The sequence below is a fragment of the Scylla paramamosain genome, unplaced genomic scaffold (genome assembly GCF_035594125.1).
Source record: "Scylla paramamosain isolate STU-SP2022 unplaced genomic scaffold, ASM3559412v1 Contig158, whole genome shotgun sequence".
NCBI classification, from domain to species: Eukaryota; Metazoa; Arthropoda; class Malacostraca; order Decapoda; family Portunidae; genus Scylla; species Scylla paramamosain.
In genome coordinates, this window is record NW_026973823.1 from 81,854 (window position 1) to 104,014 (window position 22,161).

At 40.6% G+C, this 22,161-nt stretch overlaps 2 protein-coding genes and 1 long non-coding RNA gene across 6 annotated transcripts; 2 read left to right on the forward strand and 1 right to left on the reverse strand.

The window, feature by feature from the left end:
- The first annotated feature begins 1,149 nt into the window (after positions 1-1,149).
- LOC135099614 (uncharacterized) lies at positions 1,150-2,474 on the forward strand. Its single transcript, XR_010268179.1, has 3 exons — positions 1,150-1,342; positions 1,968-2,055; positions 2,393-2,474. It is a non-coding gene; the product is annotated as an uncharacterized LOC135099614 (long non-coding RNA).
- Positions 2,475-2,914: 440 nt separating this feature from the next.
- LOC135099611 (dnaJ homolog subfamily C member 2-like) lies at positions 2,915-17,529 on the forward strand. 4 transcript variants are annotated; one of them, XM_064001995.1, is made up of 13 exons: positions 2,915-2,981; positions 3,471-3,558; positions 3,786-3,914; positions 5,636-5,821; positions 6,548-6,719; positions 7,724-7,927; positions 8,214-8,380; positions 8,784-8,876; positions 10,819-10,994; positions 13,388-13,594; positions 14,155-14,286; positions 15,757-15,883; positions 16,951-17,529. In XM_064001995.1, exons 1-8 carry the CDS (start codon positions 2,923-2,925, stop codon positions 8,844-8,846), a joined length of 1,068 nt encoding a protein of 355 aa, XP_063858065.1. In that variant the 5' UTR covers positions 2,915-2,922; the 3' UTR covers positions 8,847-8,876; positions 10,819-10,994; positions 13,388-13,594; positions 14,155-14,286; positions 15,757-15,883; positions 16,951-17,529. The 4 variants fall into 4 exon arrangements, with proteins under 4 accessions (XP_063858065.1, XP_063858068.1, XP_063858069.1 ...); XM_064001998.1 differs by having other exon boundaries at positions 10,819-10,939; XM_064001999.1 differs by lacking the exon at positions 14,155-14,286.
- On the reverse strand, positions 15,857-20,990 carry LOC135099616 (peroxidasin-like). The gene is made up of 8 exons (XM_064002001.1): positions 20,426-20,990; positions 19,844-20,020; positions 19,303-19,400; positions 18,899-19,007; positions 17,779-18,033; positions 16,937-17,583; positions 16,248-16,333; positions 15,857-16,119 (listed from the first exon to the last, which is right to left on the reverse strand). The coding sequence occupies exons 1-8, from the start codon at positions 20,484-20,486 to the stop codon at positions 15,951-15,953; spliced, it is 1,602 nt and encodes a 533-aa protein (XP_063858071.1). The 5' UTR covers positions 20,487-20,990; the 3' UTR covers positions 15,857-15,950.
- Positions 20,991-22,161: the final 1,171 nt, after the last annotated feature.

A 22,161-nucleotide genomic window follows, 5' to 3' on the forward strand; every position in this document is an offset into this window, starting at 1 on the left:
AGTTCTGTCTTGATTGTTCACTATGAGAGCATCACTTACCTCTGTCATTTATTTGATTAGTATCTTTCTTTTATATATTGATACATTTCTACAACATTGCCTTTCAGGACCAGGATCATTAAGCAGTACTGGGACTCCGAAAGCACAGGTACAAGGCCTCTGATGATGACATCAAAAGAGCGTGTAAGTCCTGGTGGCATCTGGAGCTAGAGTGTATAGTGTACTGAGTACCAAGTTTTAGTGCACCTGCTGTTTGAAGGTATTTTTATAGTGCCAGTTTTCAGTTGCAGTGTCAGCCCTTTTAGTCTTGGTATTTTTATTTTATTTGTTGATCTTTCAATAACTACATTTTATTTGTGCCTTGCTATGGATGTATGTGGTTGGCTTTGCTATACCAAAGTTCCTGGGGTGTAGTATGGTGATTTGAGACTATGACTATGGCCACACTGGCAATGGTTTGTGAGCAAGCAGGTGAGTGTGATAAATGGTTGAGAAAAGTGGGAGCATTGTACCAAATAAGTGTGGGCCACACTGACAGTGAGTGGGCGTGGGCGAGCTGTGTCTTCCTGTGGCCCACAGCGAGGAGCATTGTCAGTTGACTTTTGTCAATCATCTGGCACAGGCAGTTTGTTGCCTGCTATTGACATTGCATGGCTAATTATTGAAGTTTTGCTCACACCAATCATTTGGGATACATTTGCTAAAGTAGAACCCAAAGGGAATGCCATCATGTTGTTTGTAGTAATTACTGTTAATTATGAAACCATGTCCATAACTGTTAGCTTTAACAAGCTCTTGAATTGTAGCTAGGTGGTGCATACAGAAGAGCAGAGAGAATGTGTCTGAAGAATAGTTGGCGCCCCTATGGCTATGAGTGTGAATGATATTTGTAAGAGTGTGTGGTGGTTTGTCTGGGCCACCCCATGTGGGATTGGCAACCTGATATATAGATAGATAGATAGACATTATATTTTCTGATCATTGGTTTTATGCTAAGATATCTGTAAGTCTAATATAATAATTAGCATTCCCTTTGGTACGTGCTTAAAACAGGATGACCCAACACTTGGGTAAAGGAATGAGAGTGCAGCATTAGTGTGCACTTCCGTCCATTGTGTTACTCCTCACAGACGCCTCATGATGGTTCTGTGGCACCACCCAGACAAGCGGCGAGCAGCTGGGGAGGAGGTGAGGGATGACGATGACTACTTCACCTGCATCACCAAAGCCTATGAGATTCTCGGGGACCCCAATCAAGCGACGCTCCTGGGACTCGGTGGACCCAGAGTTTGATGACGAGGTGCCGGCTGTCAGTGCACACAATAAGGCAAACTTCTTCCAGGTAAGCGCTGATCCCCACTAAGAAGAAAATTTATTCCACAAAGAATTCAAAGGTCTTTTAACTCCATGTCATACTGTAATGTCAAATATATGGTGCACACAAGGCAAGCGCTAACTCCTATTAGGAAGAAAAATGACTCAACAAAGAATTAAAAAGTTCAGTATTCATTGCTATTTGGTACATCTTTTCTTTACCACTAACCACTCTGGGACAATTCTTCACATTCTACAGCCATCTCCAAACATTATACTGGCTAGAAATTGCAAAAAATTCTATTCCTTTTCACCGCTTTTTTCTTGCAGGTGGTTATAAAGATTGTATACATTACTTGTAGTGGTGTGGATGATTACATATCACTGGAAGGGATTAACTCCATCTCATATTGTAATGTCAGGTCTATATATTAGATTATATAACTCTCTCTCTCTCTCTCTCTCTCTCTCTCCCCCTCACTCTCTCTCTCTCTCTCTCTCTCTCTCTCTCTCTCTCTCTCTCTCTCTCCTCTCTCTCTTCTCTCTCTCTCTCTCTCTCTCTCTCTCTCTCTCTCTCTCTCTCTCTCTCTCTCTCTCTCTCTCTCTTCTCTAGTCTCCACCACATCTTTGTAAGGCACAGTGTTGCATTGCAGATTTTCACGGGTGTTTGAGTGCAATGCTCGTTGGTCCACCCACAAGCACGTTCCTGGCTTGGGCAAACCTGATGACACCAAACAAAAGGTCAGTCCAGATTAGCAGATTAAGTAACTGGAGAGAGTGATTGGCCTGTACAGTCACATCAATCTCCCTTGTACTGTTTTAGAAGTGAGATTACTAGTAGCAGAAATGCAAGTAGATATTTGGTGACAGTTTACTTTTTATAGTTACCATCATCATATGCTATGTTGATGGAAAGATAGACCAGTAATTTTGAAAGTTTGTTTAAAATATCATACACTATAATTTTCCTCAGCATAGAGGGTCCAGTAACTTACACATAAAACATCATTTCAAGATTTCTTTATGAATAGTGTTTATTTTGTATTGTTAACCGACTTAATTTTTCATCACTGTGCAGGTTGATCGCTTCTATGGATTCTGGTACGACTTTGATTCCTGGCGAGAGTTTTCATATCTGGAGATGAGGAGGAAAAGGAGAAGGGACAGGAGTGAGTCTTCACTATTTGTATGTCTGGTCTGTTTAGAGTTATGTGTATTCCACTCCAGCCTTGCTTTATCTTCCCAAAGGCAGCAAAAATGGTGAAATTTGTATCTTGAAACATTAACATTGAATAAAATTTTAATTGAATAAGGAAATAATGCCCAAACTTAAGCCTAGACTTGACATTGGAAAAAATAACAAGAAAATTTAATATGGCTAGACAGAATACCCAGACTTATGGCAAGGAAAACTGGCACCGACATTGTTCTGATTGCTTTATACTGGTCATTTTAGTTTCTTTGAATATTTTGTAACAGTGCAATGTGACTGCAATGTTGTGGTCGCCTTCCCTTCTTTAAATCAGTCAATCTTGCCAGCCGGGGAGGAGCGTCGATGGATAGAGAAGCAGAACAAGGTAGAGCGAGCGAGGCGTCGGGAAGGAGGAGATGGGTCGATTGCGCAGGCTAGTTGACAATGCATATGCCTGTGACCCAAGGATAGCCAAGTATGTTTCGTTACTTATTACTGATTTCGTGTATTTTCGTTGTATCCCAATAAAAGTTGAAATTTTGTGCATTATCCCAAGAGATATTTATCACAAGGAGTACTTTTTTCTGTTGTTACATAATACTTCAAATTTCATTTTGATGGAAGGGTTTATGATGATTTAGATTGCAAAGAAGCTGTTCTTGTTTTACTTCTGACTCCTTATGAGGGAAAAAATTAATTCCTGCTTTTGCTGTCTACTTCTGTAGCTAAAGAATGGGTAAGTTTATAGAAAAAGAGGGAAAGAGATGAAGAATTATATATATTAGATATACTCGTATATATATATATATATATAATATATATATTATATATAGTATATATTATATATATATATATTATATATATTTATATATATATACTATAATATATATATATATAGATATATATTATATATATATATATATATATAGTATGTATATATATATATATATATAATTTTTTTAAGATTTAAAGAAGAAGACAAGGAAAGAAGACTGGCTCAGAAAAAGGCTAAAGCAGAGGCAATCAGGCAAAAACAAGAAGAGGAGGAGAGGGTGAGTGCACATTGTGATCTCCAGTATTAGCACCAGGCCAATCTCTAACTACTCTCGGACACATATATGCATTGATTTCTACAACAGACCAAGGCTTCACATTTTTCTCATTGATTTGTATTTTTCATGTCTTATGCTCGGAAATGCCATATATTTTGAAATACCATGCTATGTTGTCTTTTTTTTGAATGATATGTCTTGCTAATGTGTAAATTTGGTGTTTTCAGGTAAGGCAGGAAGCTGAGGAAGCAGAGAGAAAGAAAAGAGAAGCAGAGGAGGCAGAGCAAAGAGCAAAACAGGAGGTAGAAAAGAAGGAAAGAGAGGTGCTGAAGAAAGCATTCAAAAAAGAGAGGAAGGTGAGGAGGAGGGTAGAATCTGCTTGACATGTAAGAACTTACCACACACTTGTCTTTGACGCTTAAACTGCTGTGATCGCTAACATAATCAAAAATTCTCCTGACAAATATATTGAATTTTCGTGGTGCACTTTCTTTCTAGTGTGTTCTAACTGACTGTCTTCAGCCTCTTTTTCATCACTGCAGTGTTGAGTCTCTTGCTACCTCCTACTGCTATTTTCATGCCAACTGCTCTTCTGATCTTGCTAACTGCATGCCTCACTGCACAAGTCTTTCTTCTTTCTTTCATCTCTATTCTGTCTACCTCTTTAATGCAAGAGTTAACCATTATTCTCAATCATTCATCCCTATCTCTGGTAAACTCTGGAACTCCCTGTCTGCTTCTGTATTTCCACCTTCCTATGACTTGAACTCTTTCAAGAGCGAGGTTTCAAGGCACTTACCCTGTTTGTTTGACTAACACTTGACTGTGTTCAGGAGCCAGCACCTCAGTGGACCTCTTTCTTCTTTTTTTTTTTTTCAGTCTTTGTTGTCCTTGGCCAGTGATCCTCCAATATATATATAAAAAAAATAATAATAATGATGATGATGATAATAATAATAATAATAATAATAATAATAATAATAATAATAATAATAATAATAATAATAATAATAATGATCCCTGGCTATGGCAAGCAGGCCCACTACATTATATCCTTTCCTCCTCCTGTTCCTTTCCTCTCCCCTTTCACTTTCATCTTGTCGCAGTCCTCCCTTCCTGTCACCTGCCCCTATAGTTCTCATGACTCATGCCTGGAGCCATCATTCTACCTGGCAAGTCTTTTTTTTTTTTATTTATTTATTTTTTATCATTCATTTTAAGGCTACAAAATTTGCTAAAAAAAAAGAAAAACTAAAAAATGAAACTCTACCCACTTTCATCTTCTGTAACATTTCACATTAAAATATTCTCATTCATTATATACTTTCAGATTTATATTTTTTTCCTTTTTCTTTGATGTCATTTTTTAAATGATTTTGATACAGTTCCTGTTCATAAGGGGCTGAGAGGACTGCATTTGTATTAGAAAGATGGAAAGAGCATTAAATTTAGTGTTCAAATGTGTAAATTAATTTGGAAACTAAAAAAATATATATACAAATTATGATTGCCTGCATTTTGTTCACGTAAATAATTTTAAAAAGCAACGTGAAATAGAATAAAGCACACATTCTTTGTCATTGCATAGATGTGATGGTGACAGTGATAAAGAACATCTCTGTATCTGTCTATCTTTATTTGACACCTCTTGATAAATACTCCATGAGGACATAACTGCAACAGATTTCTCTATTTAGTCCTGCCCTTGTATTCCCTTCCTCTTTGCTCTGAACTTCACATACTCTCTCTTCACCCTTTCCTCACATATTTCAGTAACATTTTTTATGCAAGATCTTTGGTCAAGGGCAATAAAAAGAGGGGAAAGAAAGTCCACTGAGATGCTAGTCCCAAAAGAAAGATCATAAGGATTATCCAGAATTGTTGGATGAGTGTTTTGAAAAGTTGGAACCAGCCATTTTAAAGAGTTCAAGTTATAGGAAGGAGGATCTTCTGGAGCAGGCAGGGAGTTCCAGAGTTTACTAGAAAAAAAATAGCAGTAAAAAGATAGCAAGATATGCAACATTGCAGCAATAACAGAGAGGCTGAAAATCATTAGTATAGTATCCTCTATTCCCAGATGCTGCGGACTCTCTGTAAGGACAACAGTTACTTTGCATCAGAGGAGGGGGAGCGAGTGCAGACCATGACAGATGTGGAGCTGCTGTGTGAGGCACTGGAGCTGACCCGCCTGGAGGAACTCAACAAGGAACTAGCACAAGTGGCCCAGGACAAGATGCAAGGGTGGGAGGTACTCATGAAGGAGGTGAGGGAGGATCAACAGTAGTAGTAGTAGTTAATTGACAAAGGTGAGTGAGAGAGATCAACAGTAGTAGTAATAGCAGTAGTAATTTTTTGACACAGGAGGTGAGTGTGGAGGGCCAACAGTAGTAGTAGTAGTAGTAGTAGCAGTAATTGTTGCTTATATAAAAAAAAGAAAAAGCATAATTTTTGTCATTCTTAAATCAAAAAATTTCCTAAGCCTTGAACCCAAAAGCTGCTCCAACAGACATATGGGTATCTGCATCACTTTTGAAATGAACTATGTTAGGTCTATTTAAGTCATGTTACATTACCTTATCTGATTAGCTAAATCTAAAGTAGCATAAAGCAAGCTAATCTAAATTAGAACAATCCACCCCAAATGATCTGGATATTCTGTATGACCTGTTTTCCCTAGGATAGTCAAACCTTTCAGACTATTTCTCCACTGATAGTTATGATTAGTACAAGGAGTCCTTGGTGTATGACAGTCTTGACTTTTGTCCTTCATATGTTTCTTTTACAGGCACAATAGTTATGTGTTTATGTCCTAGACTATGACTTTACAGTACAACAGTATTAGTATTAGTGATTGACATACTGCAGGTAGCTTACTTATGCTGGTTCTGACCTATGCAGAAAATCAGTTTATAACATGGCATAGGAACAGAACTCTGTCATAACTTGAGGACCCCCTGTAACACTTCTTTGCCTCCTCTCTCTGTTGTAGGTGAGTGAGGTGCGCAACAGGATCAAAAAGGAGAGGGAGGAGGTGCAGCAGCGGCAGCAAGGGGAGGGGGTGGAGGAGGAGGGGAAGGTTCATCACTCAAAGTCTGGAATCAAGATGACCTCCAGCTGCTCATCAAAGCCGTCAACCTCTTCCCTGCCGGCACAACAAAGAGGTGAGCTGGTTCGTGTGTGTGTGTGTGTGTGTAAATTGCTTCTTTTTATATATTTTTTGATATCTTATTATTATTGGTGGTCCACAAGGCTGTCCCTTTCCACTGGGGCTGACAGGGCTAAGAGTGTGAATGACGTGTCATTCACCTACATTCGTCTGCTGGTCACCAAACCAGCTGTTCCCCATATGGAAAGAGGTCAGAGCTTGTAGTGATTGATCTTTGGGTAGGACTGAGACCATTCACACACCGCACACTGGGACAGTGAGGCCATAACCCTTCAGGTTACATCCTGTACTTACTTGCTGCTAGGTGAACAGGGGCTACACATGAAGAGATTCTCCCAGGACTTGAACCCATGCCTTCTCGGTTGTGAGCCGAGCATGCTGACACTAAGTGGTGTGCATGTGTGTGTGTGTGTGTGTGTATGTGTGTGTGTGTGTGTGTCTGTGTGTGTGTGTGTGTGTGGTGCCTTGTCTGGGCCAGCTGATGTGAGATTGCTGGCCTAGTATATAAATAGATGGGTTTTTTAAGCTTTAATATTTTATTTGATTGATTTATTGCCTTATTCTTGTGTTTCCATGTGTGTTTTAAAATGACTAATATCAAGGTTGTTATCTGATCCCTACTACTGTTCTCTACATACACACCATTTAGGTCTTCACGTGGTATGGGGAATATAACAAAGGTGACATTTATAAAATTCTCAGGATCATAATTAGGATAGAACAAGACACAATGGGTTCAAGCTTGAAAATAGTTAGAGAGGAAGAAATTGGTCCTCAGATGGAGTAGTAGATGAATGGAATGGACTCAGTAATCAGGTTGTTAGTGCTGAGTCATTGGGGAGCATTAAAGGATTAGACAAATTTATGGATGGGAATGATAGGTGGATATAGGTAGATATGTTTCATACAAGGATGGCTTCTTGCAGCTCCCTTAATGTTAGGTTATGTTTTTATGCATTGCTGTACTTAGAGGAACTCTTTGAACCCTCCATGCTGCAGGTGGGAGGTTGTGGCAGAGTATATCAACCAACACAGCCACCAGCATCACCAGGCTGGCCAAGGAGGTGCTCAATAAGGCCAAGGAGCTGCAACACTCAGACAAGCACATGAGGGAGGCAGCCAACAAGAATGCCTACCACAGCATGGAGAAGGCACAGGCTCGGCAGGTGATCAGCGACACCACAGCCTCCCAGAGATATGACAGTGAGTTCTTGCTGTTATGCTGACATTCAGATAATTCTTTTGCATCTTTGTGTAGTTTTATATCATGTTGATGCTTGGGTAATTTCTCATTTCTCTTTTTATACTAATTAATTATTACCATGAGTCTTCTCTGTATGAACTCAAGAGCTTTCTCCCTTCTCTGTGTAACTGCTGTGAATTGTCTTTTAGCTCTATGCAATATCACCAGCTGAGCTGTGAATCAATTCCAAGATATTTTAAGAAAAAACATGTTTTTAGGCTGATGTTAGATCTTTCCTTTGTGCAGCACCACAGGAGATGCTGGGGATGAACACTGCTGCTTGGGGAGCTGAGGAACAGAGGTTGCTGGAGCAAGCCCTCAAGACCTATCCAGTCTCTACTCCTGACCGCTGGGACCGCATTGCCAAGTGTGTCCCCAACCGAACCAAGAAAGACTGCATGAGGCGCTATAAGGTCTGTATATGTGTGTGTGTGTGTGTGTTTGTGTGTCTGGTGATGTGTTGCTTGCTATTCCCTGTATGTGAGATTGTGGAGAAAACAAATCAGGTTTATCTTGTTTATGGAGTGACTCTCTCTCTCTCTCTCTCTCTCTCTCTCTCTCTCTCTCTCTCTCTCTCTCTCTCTCTCTCTCTCTGATGCATTTATCTTTTGATCTGCTTTTATCTTTGTGGTCCCTCCATAAATGCATGGAGATGTAAGTGCTGTGTGTGTGTGTGTGTGTGTGTGTGTGTGTGTAGTGAAGGTTTTATATATGTGTGTGTGTGTGTATGTATGTAGTGAAGGTTTTATATAGTGCACAGTAGACACTGATGTTATTGTAACTTTTAAGTCTTATTCTCACATGATGGCATTTCAGGAGCTTGTTGAGATGGTGAAGGCAAAGAAGGCGGCTCAGGCTGCTGCAGTGGGAAAGAAGTGAGGAGCCAAACCCTGCTGTCTTCTTTCCTTTGTGAGTTCAGATGTAGCAAATTCTTGTAGCTGTTGTGTGAAGCAATATTGCTATCTGAAAATCTATCTCTTGTTCTATTTTTAAGCATTATGTCTCAGCAGTGCCACTTTTGGACTACCTGAATTGGAGGGACAGCTACATATATTGATGGGGACACAAAAGTGTAGCTAGGGATCTGTTTCTTTCCCCTCCACTTCTCCCTTTCTCTCCTTTATAACCTCATCCCCCAACTCTTCCATCTCTTCCATCACACTTCACTTCCACTGCTTCCAATAAGTTGTCATGCAAAAAGCAAAATTAACACTTGGAAAAGTATTTTTAAGTGCTATGGGAAAACTGCTAATATTGAAAATTAATGTTGATAAGTGCAGAATTCTATACATTGCAGAAAGCAGATGCAAAACAGCATGTGCTTTTCCTTATCATCATAGTGTAGCTCTGGAGGACAGAAGGGCAATCTCCATTAATATGGCAGTAGCCACAAGGAAGCCACTTCCTGAAGAATGAATGGATCTGTGGCAGTTGTATAAAAAATTACAAGACGTGTGAAAAAGTGTGCGGTGATTGTGACTATAATAAGAAGTAATATGCAATGATGACCATGTGATTGCATACAAATGTGTACCTTCTTAATTTTCTAAAGGAAAACTACAGTCTTAAGTTTGATTTTAAAGTAACACTAAATTTACAAGGTGGGTAAGAGTAAAGATGCCACATGAAGAGCTGCAGGTAAATGCTGTGATTAGTGTAGATCCTAATGAAGAGTTACCATAGAAAATACACAAACATCATTGAGACAATAGTTGTGACTTAACATGCTTATACACATTCACAGGTCCTTGATACACATGATTCAAGCCTGACACTTGAGGAATATTACTTTGTAAGTAATGGAGATGCAGCTCAGAGGTGTTTCAGAATATAGCTCTCAGTGGCTGATGCATGGAATAAGTTCATGATGTGCGATTCAGTACCTCAAATAAGTGACTCAGTCTGTGATATAAGTAATAATGCAAGCTGTTGAATCATGGATGTGCGCCTCAGAATGTGTGACCTCGTAGCTTTGCCCGGACCAGCATAGTCAACCCTAACCTAGGCCAACACAGCCAGTAATAGCTTTGTGAAACACCAAAATATAGATAATCATTATTATCATCTGCAGCCACCATGCTCACCCACCACCTACACAAAATTTAATGTCTTCCACTGGTATATATATATATATATATATATATATATATATATATATATATATATATATATATATATATATATATATATATATATATATATATATATATATATATATATATATATATATATATATATATATATATATATATATATATATATATATATATATATATGGTCATGTGTGTGTGTGTGTGTGTGTGTGTGTGTGTGCGCTATAATTTTTGTTCATTGTTCGCATCTCGCTGTGCACTCTACCTTCCATCATATCTTCAGTTTTAAGCCTTTCATAACATCATAAATTTGTGGATTGACTTTTATTTATTTATTTATTTATTTATTTTGTAGATCAAACCTGCTGTTGGGGTGTTCCTTTTTCACGTGATCGCATATCAGGGTCTTCTTTGAAGTATAAAGCACCACGTTATCTGCGACCTTTGATTTGTGACAGATATCATATGGTCATTATTGATAAAAGGAAGCAGATGGCAATAGTGAACTGCATTACATAACCACGCATCTGTCGCTTTGATAAACCAAAATGCAGTATTTCTGCTACTACTACTACTACTACTACTACTACTACTACTACTAGTAGTAGTAGTAGTAGTGGTAATAGTAGTAGTAGTACAAATACTATTTCGTATGACACAGAGACATGAGAAATAATAATAATAATAATAATAATAATAATAATAATAATAATAATAATAATAATAACAGTAAAATTATACGAACTTAACACTGTTAGGCTCGTAGTGCGGAAGGTTGGCGGGCAGTAGCGGCCAATCAGACAGACGGACGTGTAGGGGAACTAAAACTACAGATAGCGACCTGATATCTACCCCGCCAGCCTTCATGATTGCGCTGAGGTACCCCACCACCCAGATAAACCTCATTTGGCCCCAAGCCCACTGCACACACACGGTAATTCTTGTAGTGGTGTAATTGTAATGGGCGATTGTTGTTTATTTACTAAGTGGGTGGTAGTGTGTAGGATTGAGATCGTGGTGTGATGGTGGGTTATAGTGGGGGTGGTGTGGGGTATTGACACTATAACGCAACACTGCACACACAAACAGACGGTAAATTTTCTAGTGATGTAGTAGTAATGGACTGGTGTAGGTTATGCATATTGAGAAATGGGTGGTGGTTGGTAGGATTGAGGTCATTACTATCGTAATGGGGCTGGTGGTTGTGGAGAGTACTGTGGGATACGTACACTTTATATTAAGCAACACAACACACGTTACCTCATTTCCACACACAACTCGCCCCCGTGGACAGTTATGGTTTGTCATTTGCCAGTCATCCTCTATTTATACTTGTACACGTCAAGACGAGCCCTGCGGCAGACAAAACAGACTTAGTACTGAGTGATGACAAGCTCTCAGGTGCTGGTTTGTTTATCTCCCTCAGTGCGGTGATGTGACTGATTTTGTGGCGTCAGCTGATAGTCTGAGGTGGCAAGGTGGCATCTGTCAACAGCAGTCGGGTGTCTCCTGCAACAGTGAAAGCATTTGTAAACAAAGTCAAGTGCCACGTGAGAGCCTTGACTTTCTTGTCTGTATAGCTGTGTAAATAGGGTGAAGCAGTTCTTGGCTTGTGTTGTCTTTAGTATAGAAATGCTTAAACTTTTAGAGAGGATGGCTTGCTGCTGTTGACAGTTGCCACTTCACAGACTGAGAATGATGCCTTCATACTGTAAAAATCTTAAACATTGCAACAACACAATAGGTATAGAAATTAATTGCAGTACTGTATAGTAGGTTAAAAATTGCACATGTATGGGAATGAGCATGTGGCAATGGAAGTTGTGGCTGTCTTGAGCTGTTTTATCCAGTACACTCATCATAGGGCCTGGGTGAGCCACAGGTTGTGATGTATGGCAATACACTTCTCATCAGTGATCAAGCTTTTGGAATCACCTTATAGAAGTATTACAGCATCCTTCTCATTATTATGAGATTTTCATCTTTCTGCTTTGAAACCAGCTTGCAGTGACCTGACATTTCTGGTCAGCCAATCTCTGCTTTAGCAAGAGTGACTACAATGTTTCATTGAGTGAAGAGTCACGTACCGTGACCTTTGAGCTGCTGTAGGTTCAACTCGCTAGTATTGGTTAGAGGCAGTTATGATGTAGGGGCATAAATGTAATGCTTGTGCAGTGCCTCCTTTTGTAACGTGTCATGCCATTCTTGATGTGATCAGTGCAGGATGATAAGACCCGGGTCACATTGACTCCATGCATTAATTGAATCGATCAGATCCTGAGAACGTGAGAGAATGTGAACCAATTCTCATGAGGGTAGAAAGTAAACTGGTAATGTACAGCTCAGCCTTACAGAAACAACATTGCAGATTTATGTCAGTGCAAAGATTTACTTATCCTTTAACTGACCATGCTGATGAATTTGTCTGCCCATGAAGCTTATTAAGTAGGAAAAATCTACAGTTTTTGCCATGTCTACTTGGATGAATTTGTTGCCTGTCATTCTCTCTCTCTCTCTCTCTCTCTCTCTCTCTCTCTCTCTCTCTCTCTCTCTCTCTCTCTCTCTCTCTCTCTCTCTCTCTCTCTCTCTCTCTCTCCTCTCTCTCTCTCTCTCTCTCTCTCTCTCTCTCTCTCTCTCTCTCTCTCTCGTTTTAGGTATTGGGACCATAGCGTCTGTCAGGAGCCAATATATTTTTTGGGATTCTTTTTAATAAGCATTCTTTTCCTCTTTAAAGAACATCTTACAGTTTCATTATCAGATTACTGAGTATAGTGTTTATCACTGAGCTCATGAAATATCTTATCAACTATTTTGCCTGTGATAAGGATTAAGATGATGTGACACTGCTCTACTTGAGATGATATCCTCTCTGTGATATCTATGATGACTCCAACATACATCTTTGATTTTTTTATATTTTTTATGTGATGAGACTGGTTTTGCTGCATCACCATTGATGCATCTGATAGTTTAAGTGTGTCTGCAGATCTTGACAGTTGCTTTTGTGGGATTCTAAGAACTGACTTGCTTGAACAAAAAACTGCCTTGATGCTGGTGACTTATTTGATGATGTGTTGAGCTTTATTTATCACAAGGTACTTGAGGCATTCTCAGTCTGGATATCTGCAGTTTAACGTACATAAGAAATTTACAGCATACATACTTCATTGTTAACTGAATAGTATTGTCTTGTGATCTGGTGCCTGTGTATTTGTTTTTCATATGCTTCCTGTGGGAGTTGTTTCAACACCTCAATAGATTGCTTGCACAAGTTAGTACTTAGACAGGAGGATTGACAGCACACCCATGCTTATGTTCCCTTTTCAGGTGTTGCCCTTTAGGTAGTGAGGAGAGACAGGTACCAGCAGGAGCAGTAGTGGTAACAACAGCAGGATGGGGAGCTTCAGCAAGATCCTGCCATACTCCTGCTATGAGCTCGGCCACTGCTGGAAACACTCGTGCTCCTCAGCCTCCTTTGAAATCTGTATCATTGGGTTCATTGAAAGCATCAAAATCTATGGTGTGGTGTACTTGGTATGTGACCTTTTTTTTTTTTTATGTTAGAGGGATACTATCCTCATTGTGTCTAGTAAACTGTTCTGGCAACTGCACTGGCTTCCTAAGCTTGATGGAAGTTTAGAATATAATTTAAAAAGGTAACACTTGGCAGTAAAGGGGTGATTGCGATAAAATATTGCATTGCATCTACTGTAATTTTATTTTGGCTCATTAGAATTATCTAGTTACTGAAAATGTGTGTGATGGTGTCATTAGGTGACAAAATGTTAAAGATTACTGTTACTATATTGGTAAAAAGAGGTGAAAATGGATTATAGCTATGCATAGAACTTTTCATATCAATTACCTTATGCCATGATAGATCTGGTGTAAGTAGAGTGTGAGGTGAAGGGGAATATGATTTTGCTTTCTGGCTTCAGAAGTGGAAGGAAGACTTTGATCAGGAGTTAATAATTTTACTTGCTTGCTTTCTTTATTTCTCCTTTTCTTTCCTTTTTCTTTTGAATTGGGAATGACACTTTGTATTTTGAGGTTTATCTTTGTAATATTAATGACTTGCATTTGTTTGCCTGCAGCTAACCGGTCTTGTGAATGCTCGGAAAATAAGTATGAAGTATGGAAAAAAAGCTCTTGAAGAACTACTTAACATCAGTTTGTTTCCTGACAGTCAATGCTTTTGGGTACATTGGCTCCTACTGTGTTGTCAGGTGAGCATGCCAGGTGTGGCCTTTCCCATGCACATGTTGGGGCAGTTTGGAAGTAGTAAGTGTAATATACATGCTATTATACTGAGTGTGTCATGCTTGCTTTTACTCTGGGAAATTTATATGAAACCATGGAGTTGCATAACATAGTAATCTTTTTCTGTTTATCTACTTATTTGTTTATTTATTTTTTATGTTTTTGTGCATGGATAGTCAATTAATTAAGATATAGTATAGTTTATGTGAATGAATACACATTTAAATAGTCAGTGGTCATAGTGTGTTGTGATCAGCTCCCACAATTCTTGTTACTACACAAACCAAGTATAGTGCATGAGTTCTTGTTGGTTAGTTTGGAGAGAGGAGGTGACCATAGGATATTGATGAAGGACAGCCATTGAAGCACTTCATCATTAGCATATAAAATGACAAAAAAATTAGTATTTTCCAGTTGGAACAAGATAAAATACTGTAAAATTAGTATTTTCCTGTTGGAACAAGATAAAATACTGTAAAATAGAAAATACTGTATTTGACAGTTTATAAGACATATGGGGTTATAAGATGCATCTCAGTTTGGGCAGGCATTGAAAAAAAAAAAAAAAAAGATAAATAAATGGGTTTAAGCTCTGTATATGAAGTGAAGGATTTAACCTGACATTTGATGCCCTCTCATATGTATTCAGATCCTTATTAGATTCCAATATTTTTCCTTGGGAAATTTTATAATTTTGTAACTTATACGCCATTGTGTACACGTTGTTTCTGTGACCCCATTATGTTGGGGAAATGGAATCTGGAAATTTTAAACACTATTGCATAAACTGTATTGCATGATTATTGTGCAGACCATCACCATGAGTCACCCTACTTTGTGACTCTCTTTTCACTTATAAAATCTTTTGTTATGTTAGGTTTTCTGAAAAAAATATAGTTTCTCATTAGCTTCAAGTTTTGTTGAACACACATGCGAGATAAAAATGTTAAAAGATAGGCATAATTTCTGTTGTATGAAGGTGTATCTTACCTAAGGAACGCAGTGAACCTTGCATGTGTTGCCAGGTTTGATGTTTAACTAATGGTGAATTTGTTTTGGTACAAACAACGTAAGCATAGTCACTTAATTTCTTTCTGACTGGTGTTATTTTATGTGAATTACCATTAAGTATGATCTGTTATACATTGTTACCTTACAAAAAAAAGAGTTGTTTTTGAGATGTAGAAATGATCATCACTTTGTTTACATGTGTGAAGATGTTTGTGGTTTGATTTAAGGGCCACTGTTGCCATAGACTTACTACTAGCCACTGCCCCAGAGCTGAACCTTGGCCTTATAAGACGCTGGCTAATTTTCTGAGACTTTTTTAAGGTGTGTCTTATAAGCTATCAAATACGGTAGCTGAAATTGAGTCACCTCTATGAAATGTCAAATTGTTTAATTGTTAATGATGTGTTTGTTGTTTACTCCCACAGACACATTCTGCAGCACTTCAACTTTTTCACAGTCTCCTTTGTGCCAGGGTTCATTGGCAGCCTCATGGCCATCCTAGTGGAACGGCCAGCACGACGAACACTCCTGGGCATCTATGTTACCAATGTGGTGAGTGCCAACGCTGCTTCTTCCCACCCTAATTTCTATTTGGGATTGCTCTTTACAAAAGTCTTCTTCAGATGTTTCTGCCTTGAGGCATTCTTTCATCTAATCCTTTGTCTCTTGTGTCTTCATTGACATGGTCCTTCCATCTGATCCTATGTAGGTCTTCCTCTTCTTCGTGCTCCTCTTTCCACAGCTCAAGGTTCACCCCGGGGAGGTCGCGACATGACACTCGGGGGTTCCTGGGGGTGAGGAAGGGATGAGGGGATAGCATTTTGTCTGTGTCTGTATGTGTGTGTGTGTGTGTGTGTGTGTGTGTGTGTGTGTGTGTGTGTGTGTGTGTGTGTGTGTGTGCAGGAGCAGTACTTACAGGAAGGGGTCTGGAAGGTCAAAGACAGACCGCTGTTCACTTTCCACATTGTCACAATTGTCACACAGAAGCTTGGCCAGTGTCACCTGTAGAGAAGAGACACACTTGAGCTCATTTGTTTGCTGCTAAAACACTTCATTTGTTAAGTAAGATCAAGATAAGTTAGCTAATTTGATTAGTAAGGTTAGACATAACTAGATTTAGGACAGATTAGGTAATTAAGTTAAGTTTTGAGTAGATTTGGCAAGGTTACTTAGATTTTAAGTTGATTTGATAAGTAAGGTGATTTACTTTTACTAATGCTACTATTATTTCTATTACTATTATTCCTTTCTATCCTATGGCTGACTGGGATAAGAATGTGTGTGTGTGTGTGTGTGTGTGTGTGTGTGTGTGTGTGTGTGTGTGTGTGTGTGTGTGTGGCTTGTGTGTGTGTGTGTGGCTTGTGTGGGATTGCCAGCCTGGTATATAAAGAGAAATGAACTATTGCTATTACTACTACTGCTGCTCACCACCCACAGACAGAGATGCTACTGCTACTATTATTACTATTACTACCACCACTACTTAACACCAACAGAGATACTATTACTACTACTGCTACCACCACCACCACTCATTACTCACAGATGGATAGACTACTGCTACTGTTACTACCACCACCACCACCACCACCAAGGAAGACCCACCTTTCTTATTTCAGTGAGCTGAGGGTCGGTGAAGCGCACAAGTGGGTCAGCATTCTCATACCAGAACCGGTCACAGCAGCGGAGGTTCCTGAACTGAATGCCGAGGATGCAGCCGAACGTGGGACCGACCAGTCCACCGTGCAGCGGCGTCTCAATCAATCCACCAGTGAACAGATCTATGTCATCCACGTGTGCGTACGTCCGTTTCATTCGCTCGATCACCGGCCTCGCTATCTCCCTGTGCAGGTCATCAAACGACCTCGCCCTGGTCAGGTTACAGAGGGCCCTGTACTCATTGTAAGGCTGCAGTCCATGGTCTCTGCCTCGCTGGATGTTGAGGGCAGTCAGGTCCAGGCCAGAGAATGGCTGCCGCTTGTCTTCAAAGAGATGGTTGGTCACCTCATCTGTCAAGAACTGGTCCAGTGTCTCCATGGACACAGTAGTCAGGCCGCGGATGATCTCATCAAGCATCCCAGGCTGGTAGAGTAGGTCTGGGTTGAAGAAGTGTTCGCTCAGCTTGACAGGAGGGTTGCGCTTGGCAAATATTCCGTCCATGCGCTCCAGGGAAGGCTTGAGTAGAGAGTGGCCAAAGCGGAAGGCTATGCCAAATTCATTGAGCACTGTTGGGTTGCAGTATGCATCGTAATCTGAGAGAGAGAGAGAGAGAGAGAGAGAGAGAGAGAGAGAGAGAGAGAGAGTCATTAGGAGTGCAGTGTGTTAGAGGGAAATGTTGCACACACACACACACACACACACACACACACACACACACACACACACACACACACACACACACACACACACACACACACACACACACACACACACACACATTAACCTACCTTCAGAATAGCCCTCAGGCAGCAAGTTAAGCTCATACAGATTAACAGCGTTCCACCCCAGCACCCTTGGCAGCCACTCATTGTACGTGACATGCTGGTTGATGGCCGTCACGATACGCCGGGCATTTTGGAAGAGCTGCTCATCATTCCAGTGTTTGTTGAGGCGCTTCAGTTCCCCGGCCACTCTGTTGTGTTCACGCATCATCAGAGTGTGTAGCGCAGCCAAGCCAGGCTGCTCTGAGGCCCGGGTGTCTCCTGTGGGTGGGAGGAAACAGACAAGTGGATGTTTTCAAGGCTTTCTCTCTGTTTTTTCCTCTTATTCACTCAGTCATACACACACACACACACACACACACACACACACACACACACACACACACACACACACACACACACACACACTGCAAGAAAGAAGGGAAAGAGGAGACCTGATAACAATGTTCAAATTAGTAAATGGCATGGAGAAGATAGACAGAGATGACCTAGTTGTAAAAGTGGAGGAAGGAGATAGACGTACAAGGGGACATATGAAGAAATTAAAGAAGAGTCATTGTTTGGGAGATATTAAGAAATACAGCTTTCCGCATCGAATGGTTGAAATATGGAATAACTTAAAAGAAGAGGTAGTTGCGGCAAAGAGTGTGCACATGTTTAAAGAGAAATTGGACAAATTCGGGTATGGAGACAGGACTAATTGAGCTTTGGCTCGGACCCTGTATTATACAACTAGGTAAATACAACTAGGTAAATACACACACACACACACACACACACACACACACACACACACACACACAGACAAACAAAAAACATACACTTTGAAGGGTCTCTGTTTCTCTTCCTCTCTCTCATTCACCCATTCAGTCAATCACATACACATAAATGACTCTTTAAAGACTCTCTCTCTCCTCTCTCTCTCTCTCTCTCTCTCTCTCTCTCTCTCTCTCTCTCTCTCTCTCTCTCTCTCTCTCTCTCTCTCTCTCTCTCTCTCTCTCTCTCTCTCTCTCTCTCTCTCTCTCTCTCTCTCTCAGTCATATGTAGACAGTGACATCATCTAGTAAGCAATGCAAACAGTAACCTTACCTAACCTTACCTAAGCTAACCTCAGCCAAACACTAACCTCCAGTGAAGCACCGGCCAGAGGGAGCCTGACACTCGTGGTTCTCATTCTCAGTGGGCAGCAGGTCTTTGCCTCGCAGGGGGTTGGGTGTGCCTCGTAGCATGCCGTCCTGCAGGGGTAGTGCAGTAGCAGTAGTAGTACATTATTCTGCATCTCTCTTTCTCCCTCTTTTCAGAACCAATAGGTGTGTGTGTGTGTGTGTGTGTGTGTGTGTGTGTGTGTGTGTGTGTATGGGTGTCAGTGGCCAGCCTAGCACTGTGAGATGCTACTACTACTACTACTACTTTTCAGGTTGTTAGCACCCAGTCAATAGGGAGATTTTAAAACAAGATCAGACTAGTATATAGATGTGGATGACGGATATAGAAGCCTCATGCTGGTTTTCCCCGGTGCTGCACACTTACTGACTTGGTCCTCAGTTGCTGCTGCTCACACTTGTCCGAGCCATAGGTGTGAGAGGCGTCGATGAAGGCAGTCACTTGGTTCATTTGCTCCCGGTAGCCTGGTCAACAAATTACTTGTGTTACGATGGTGATAATGATAATAGCAATGGTAATTCTTTCACTCTTGGGAGCCTGGTTGAAGGAATTATGTTTAAGCAATAGTAATAATATGTTTAGGTGATGAAAGTGTTATTGGTAGTGTTGATTTTCTTCTTTTATCATTTTATTGGCCTTGCTGTGTTAAGTTTAGATGATAGAGACTAAACACACAGACAAACACACAGACACATTATCTCACACTCTATGTGTCTCTCTTTGTCTCCCTCACACCTACATGGAGAAGCAAAGACAAACTATCTCACTCTCTCTATCTGTCTCTCTCTCTCTGTCACATCCCACAAGAGGAAATAGACACACACAGCATACCTTCATATCCTCTCTCTCTCTCTCTCTCTCACACACACACACACACACACACACACACACACACACACACACACACCTAGAGTCAGCTGGCCTGGCATGGAGCGGGTCAGGGGGATGCAGAATGGCTGGCCAGATGATATATTGACAGGAGGGAAAAATGGATCGTTCTGAGGAATGGCTATGGGGAAACACTCAGGGTGGACTGTCTGGGGAGAGTCACATCTGCGGCAATCCAGAATCGAGTCTTGGAAACCTGGAAGAGAGAGAAGTGAATGTGTTTAGTGGGTGAGGTGAAGAGATGCTGGGCCAGGAGTCAGTGTATTTACAGACATGAGGTAAAGAGAGAATAAGTACTTTTTTTTTTTATCAACACATACACAGTTAAGTTGATATTAGAAAACATATACCTGTTAACACTAGAATGAGAAAGAGAAACAGGAGATTTGATAACTAATGGAAAAACCAGATAATGATAAACAACAAAGATAGATTAGGTTAGGAACAGACTAAGAAAATATATAGTTTTAGTGACAAGTATGCAGAAATTAAAGAAAACTAGACATATATAGATCAGGAGACAACAAATCAATAGTTTATCAGACCTTGGAAGCTACAACTATGTAAACACACACACACACACACACACACGCACACCTACCTTTGTTGATGGGGGTGAAAATAATATCATGGTCAATAAACTGGCCCCACTGCATGACCATTAGGGTATAGCGGACATGCGGTGCAGACACGGTCGTGCATGTTGGCGGAAATGAGCCGAGGGGAAGGGAGAGGCTTGCCGGTGACTGAAGTGACGCGAAATTTAGACAGACCTGGGGATGACAAGAGAAGGTTTAGGGGTACTGGAGTGTATTGTAAAGAAATTCATTTGTTTATCTATCTGTCAGGCTGGCAGTCCCACAGAAGGCAAGGTTTGGGGGTACTTGATTGTACTGTAAGGAAATTGGTTTGTTAATCTATCTATCTGTCAGGTTAGCAGTCCTATAGAAGATAAGGTATGGGGGTACTTCAGTGAGAATTAAGTTTATATATCTATCTGTGAGACTGGCAGTCCTATACAAAGCACAGACAAGGCACCACACACTCACACACACAATAATAACAGTAATATATCTATCTGTCTGTCTGTCTATCTACATACAAGGCTAGCAATCCCACAGAAGCCAGCCCAGACAAGGCACCACACACTCACACACACACTAATAATAGTAATATATCTATCTGTCTGTCTCTCTGTCCTACATACAAGGCTAGCATTCCCACACAGGCCAGCACAGACAAGGCACCACAGACTCATTTACAAACATATTTATTTATTCTCTTTCCTAACTTTATCAAGCTTCAGTTCTTTATTTCTTGTCCTGTCCTGATTACTGATCCTGAGAATTTTGCTTATGTCATCCTTGTCATGCTCTCTATATCACTTTGGGACCTCTAGCTGACTGAAATGACTTCTCTCTGATTCTTAACTTTATAAAGCCTGAACACATTATTTATGTTCTATCCCTAACACTAATACAGACACATAGACATCTATCTGATCTACTCTTGACTTTATCCCTTACTTCATCAAACTTAAACACTTAATTTCTTGACCTATCCCAACTACCAACACACACACATGCACACACACATAGATATACACACATACACAGACATACAGACAGGACAGACACTCACCGTTTTCATAAGAAGGGACGTAGGAGTCGACTTTTTGCCCTGAACGACTTGCCGAAGGACGGGAAGTTAAGATTATTGCACCACCCTGTAGCTGTGCGGACACGCAAAGTGTGGTCGCAGGGCAGTGTCTGGTCGTCACGCTCAAACACGCTAGGAATTTCCGTGATATCGCTGACGTCAGTGTTAGGCATAACCTCCATCAAATCCAGTACGTTGTTTGGGGAACCTGACTCGATGTCTTTGAGCTGGCCGTCTGCTGCCCGAGTCTTGCGTGACCTGGCTCTGGTGGTGGAGAGACTGTCAGTGGTGAGGGCGAAGGTGTAGACAAAACTGTGGTGTTTTTATCATTTTCTCTGTTGTTTTATTGTTTGCTTGGCTTTCTGTTGTGTAATTATGGGAAATTTCTGCTGTTTTTGGTGTCATGTTCACCTCAAAATACATCAGTCTAAGGCTCTGGAATAACCCTTTCACTAACTAATGCACTCATCTATCACACAAACACATACTTGAATCTTCCTGAGGTGTTGCAGTCAATCTGGTTGGTGTCGGCCGTGAGGATCTGGGTGTTTGCCGGGCCGCGCTGCACCTTGAGGGAGGCCGCCAGAGAAGGTTTGCCAGCTCGTCACTCTCCTCCTTGCTGGACCCGTAGATCACTGACCCATCAATGAAGGATGTCACTTGGTTGATCTGTTCTCT

Bases quoted from the DNA above. Each gene is read 5' to 3' on its own strand.
- LOC135099611 (XM_064001995.1), top strand. From the start codon at position 2,923: ATGGGTCGATTGCGCAGGCTAGTTGACAATGCATATGCCTGTGACCCA. The intron at 2,982-3,470 runs GTATGTTTCGTT...AATTTTTTTAAG, and splicing joins TGTGACCCAAGGATAGCCAA to ATTTAAAGAAGAAGACAAGG. The intron at 8,381-8,783 runs GTCTGTATATGT...ATGGCATTTCAG, and splicing joins ACTGCATGAGGCGCTATAAG to GAGCTTGTTGAGATGGTGAA.
- LOC135099616 (XM_064002001.1), bottom strand. From the start codon at position 20,486: ATGGTCATGCAGTGGGGCCAGTTTATTGACCATGATATTATTTTCACC. The intron at 20,021-20,425 runs GTAGGTGTGCGT...TCTCTCTTCCAG, and splicing joins TTTCACCCCCATCAACAAAG to GTTTCCAAGACTCGATTCTG. The intron at 17,584-17,778 runs GTAGGTTAATGT...TCTCTCTCTCAG, and splicing joins GCCTGAGGGCTATTCTGAAG to ATTACGATGCATACTGCAAC.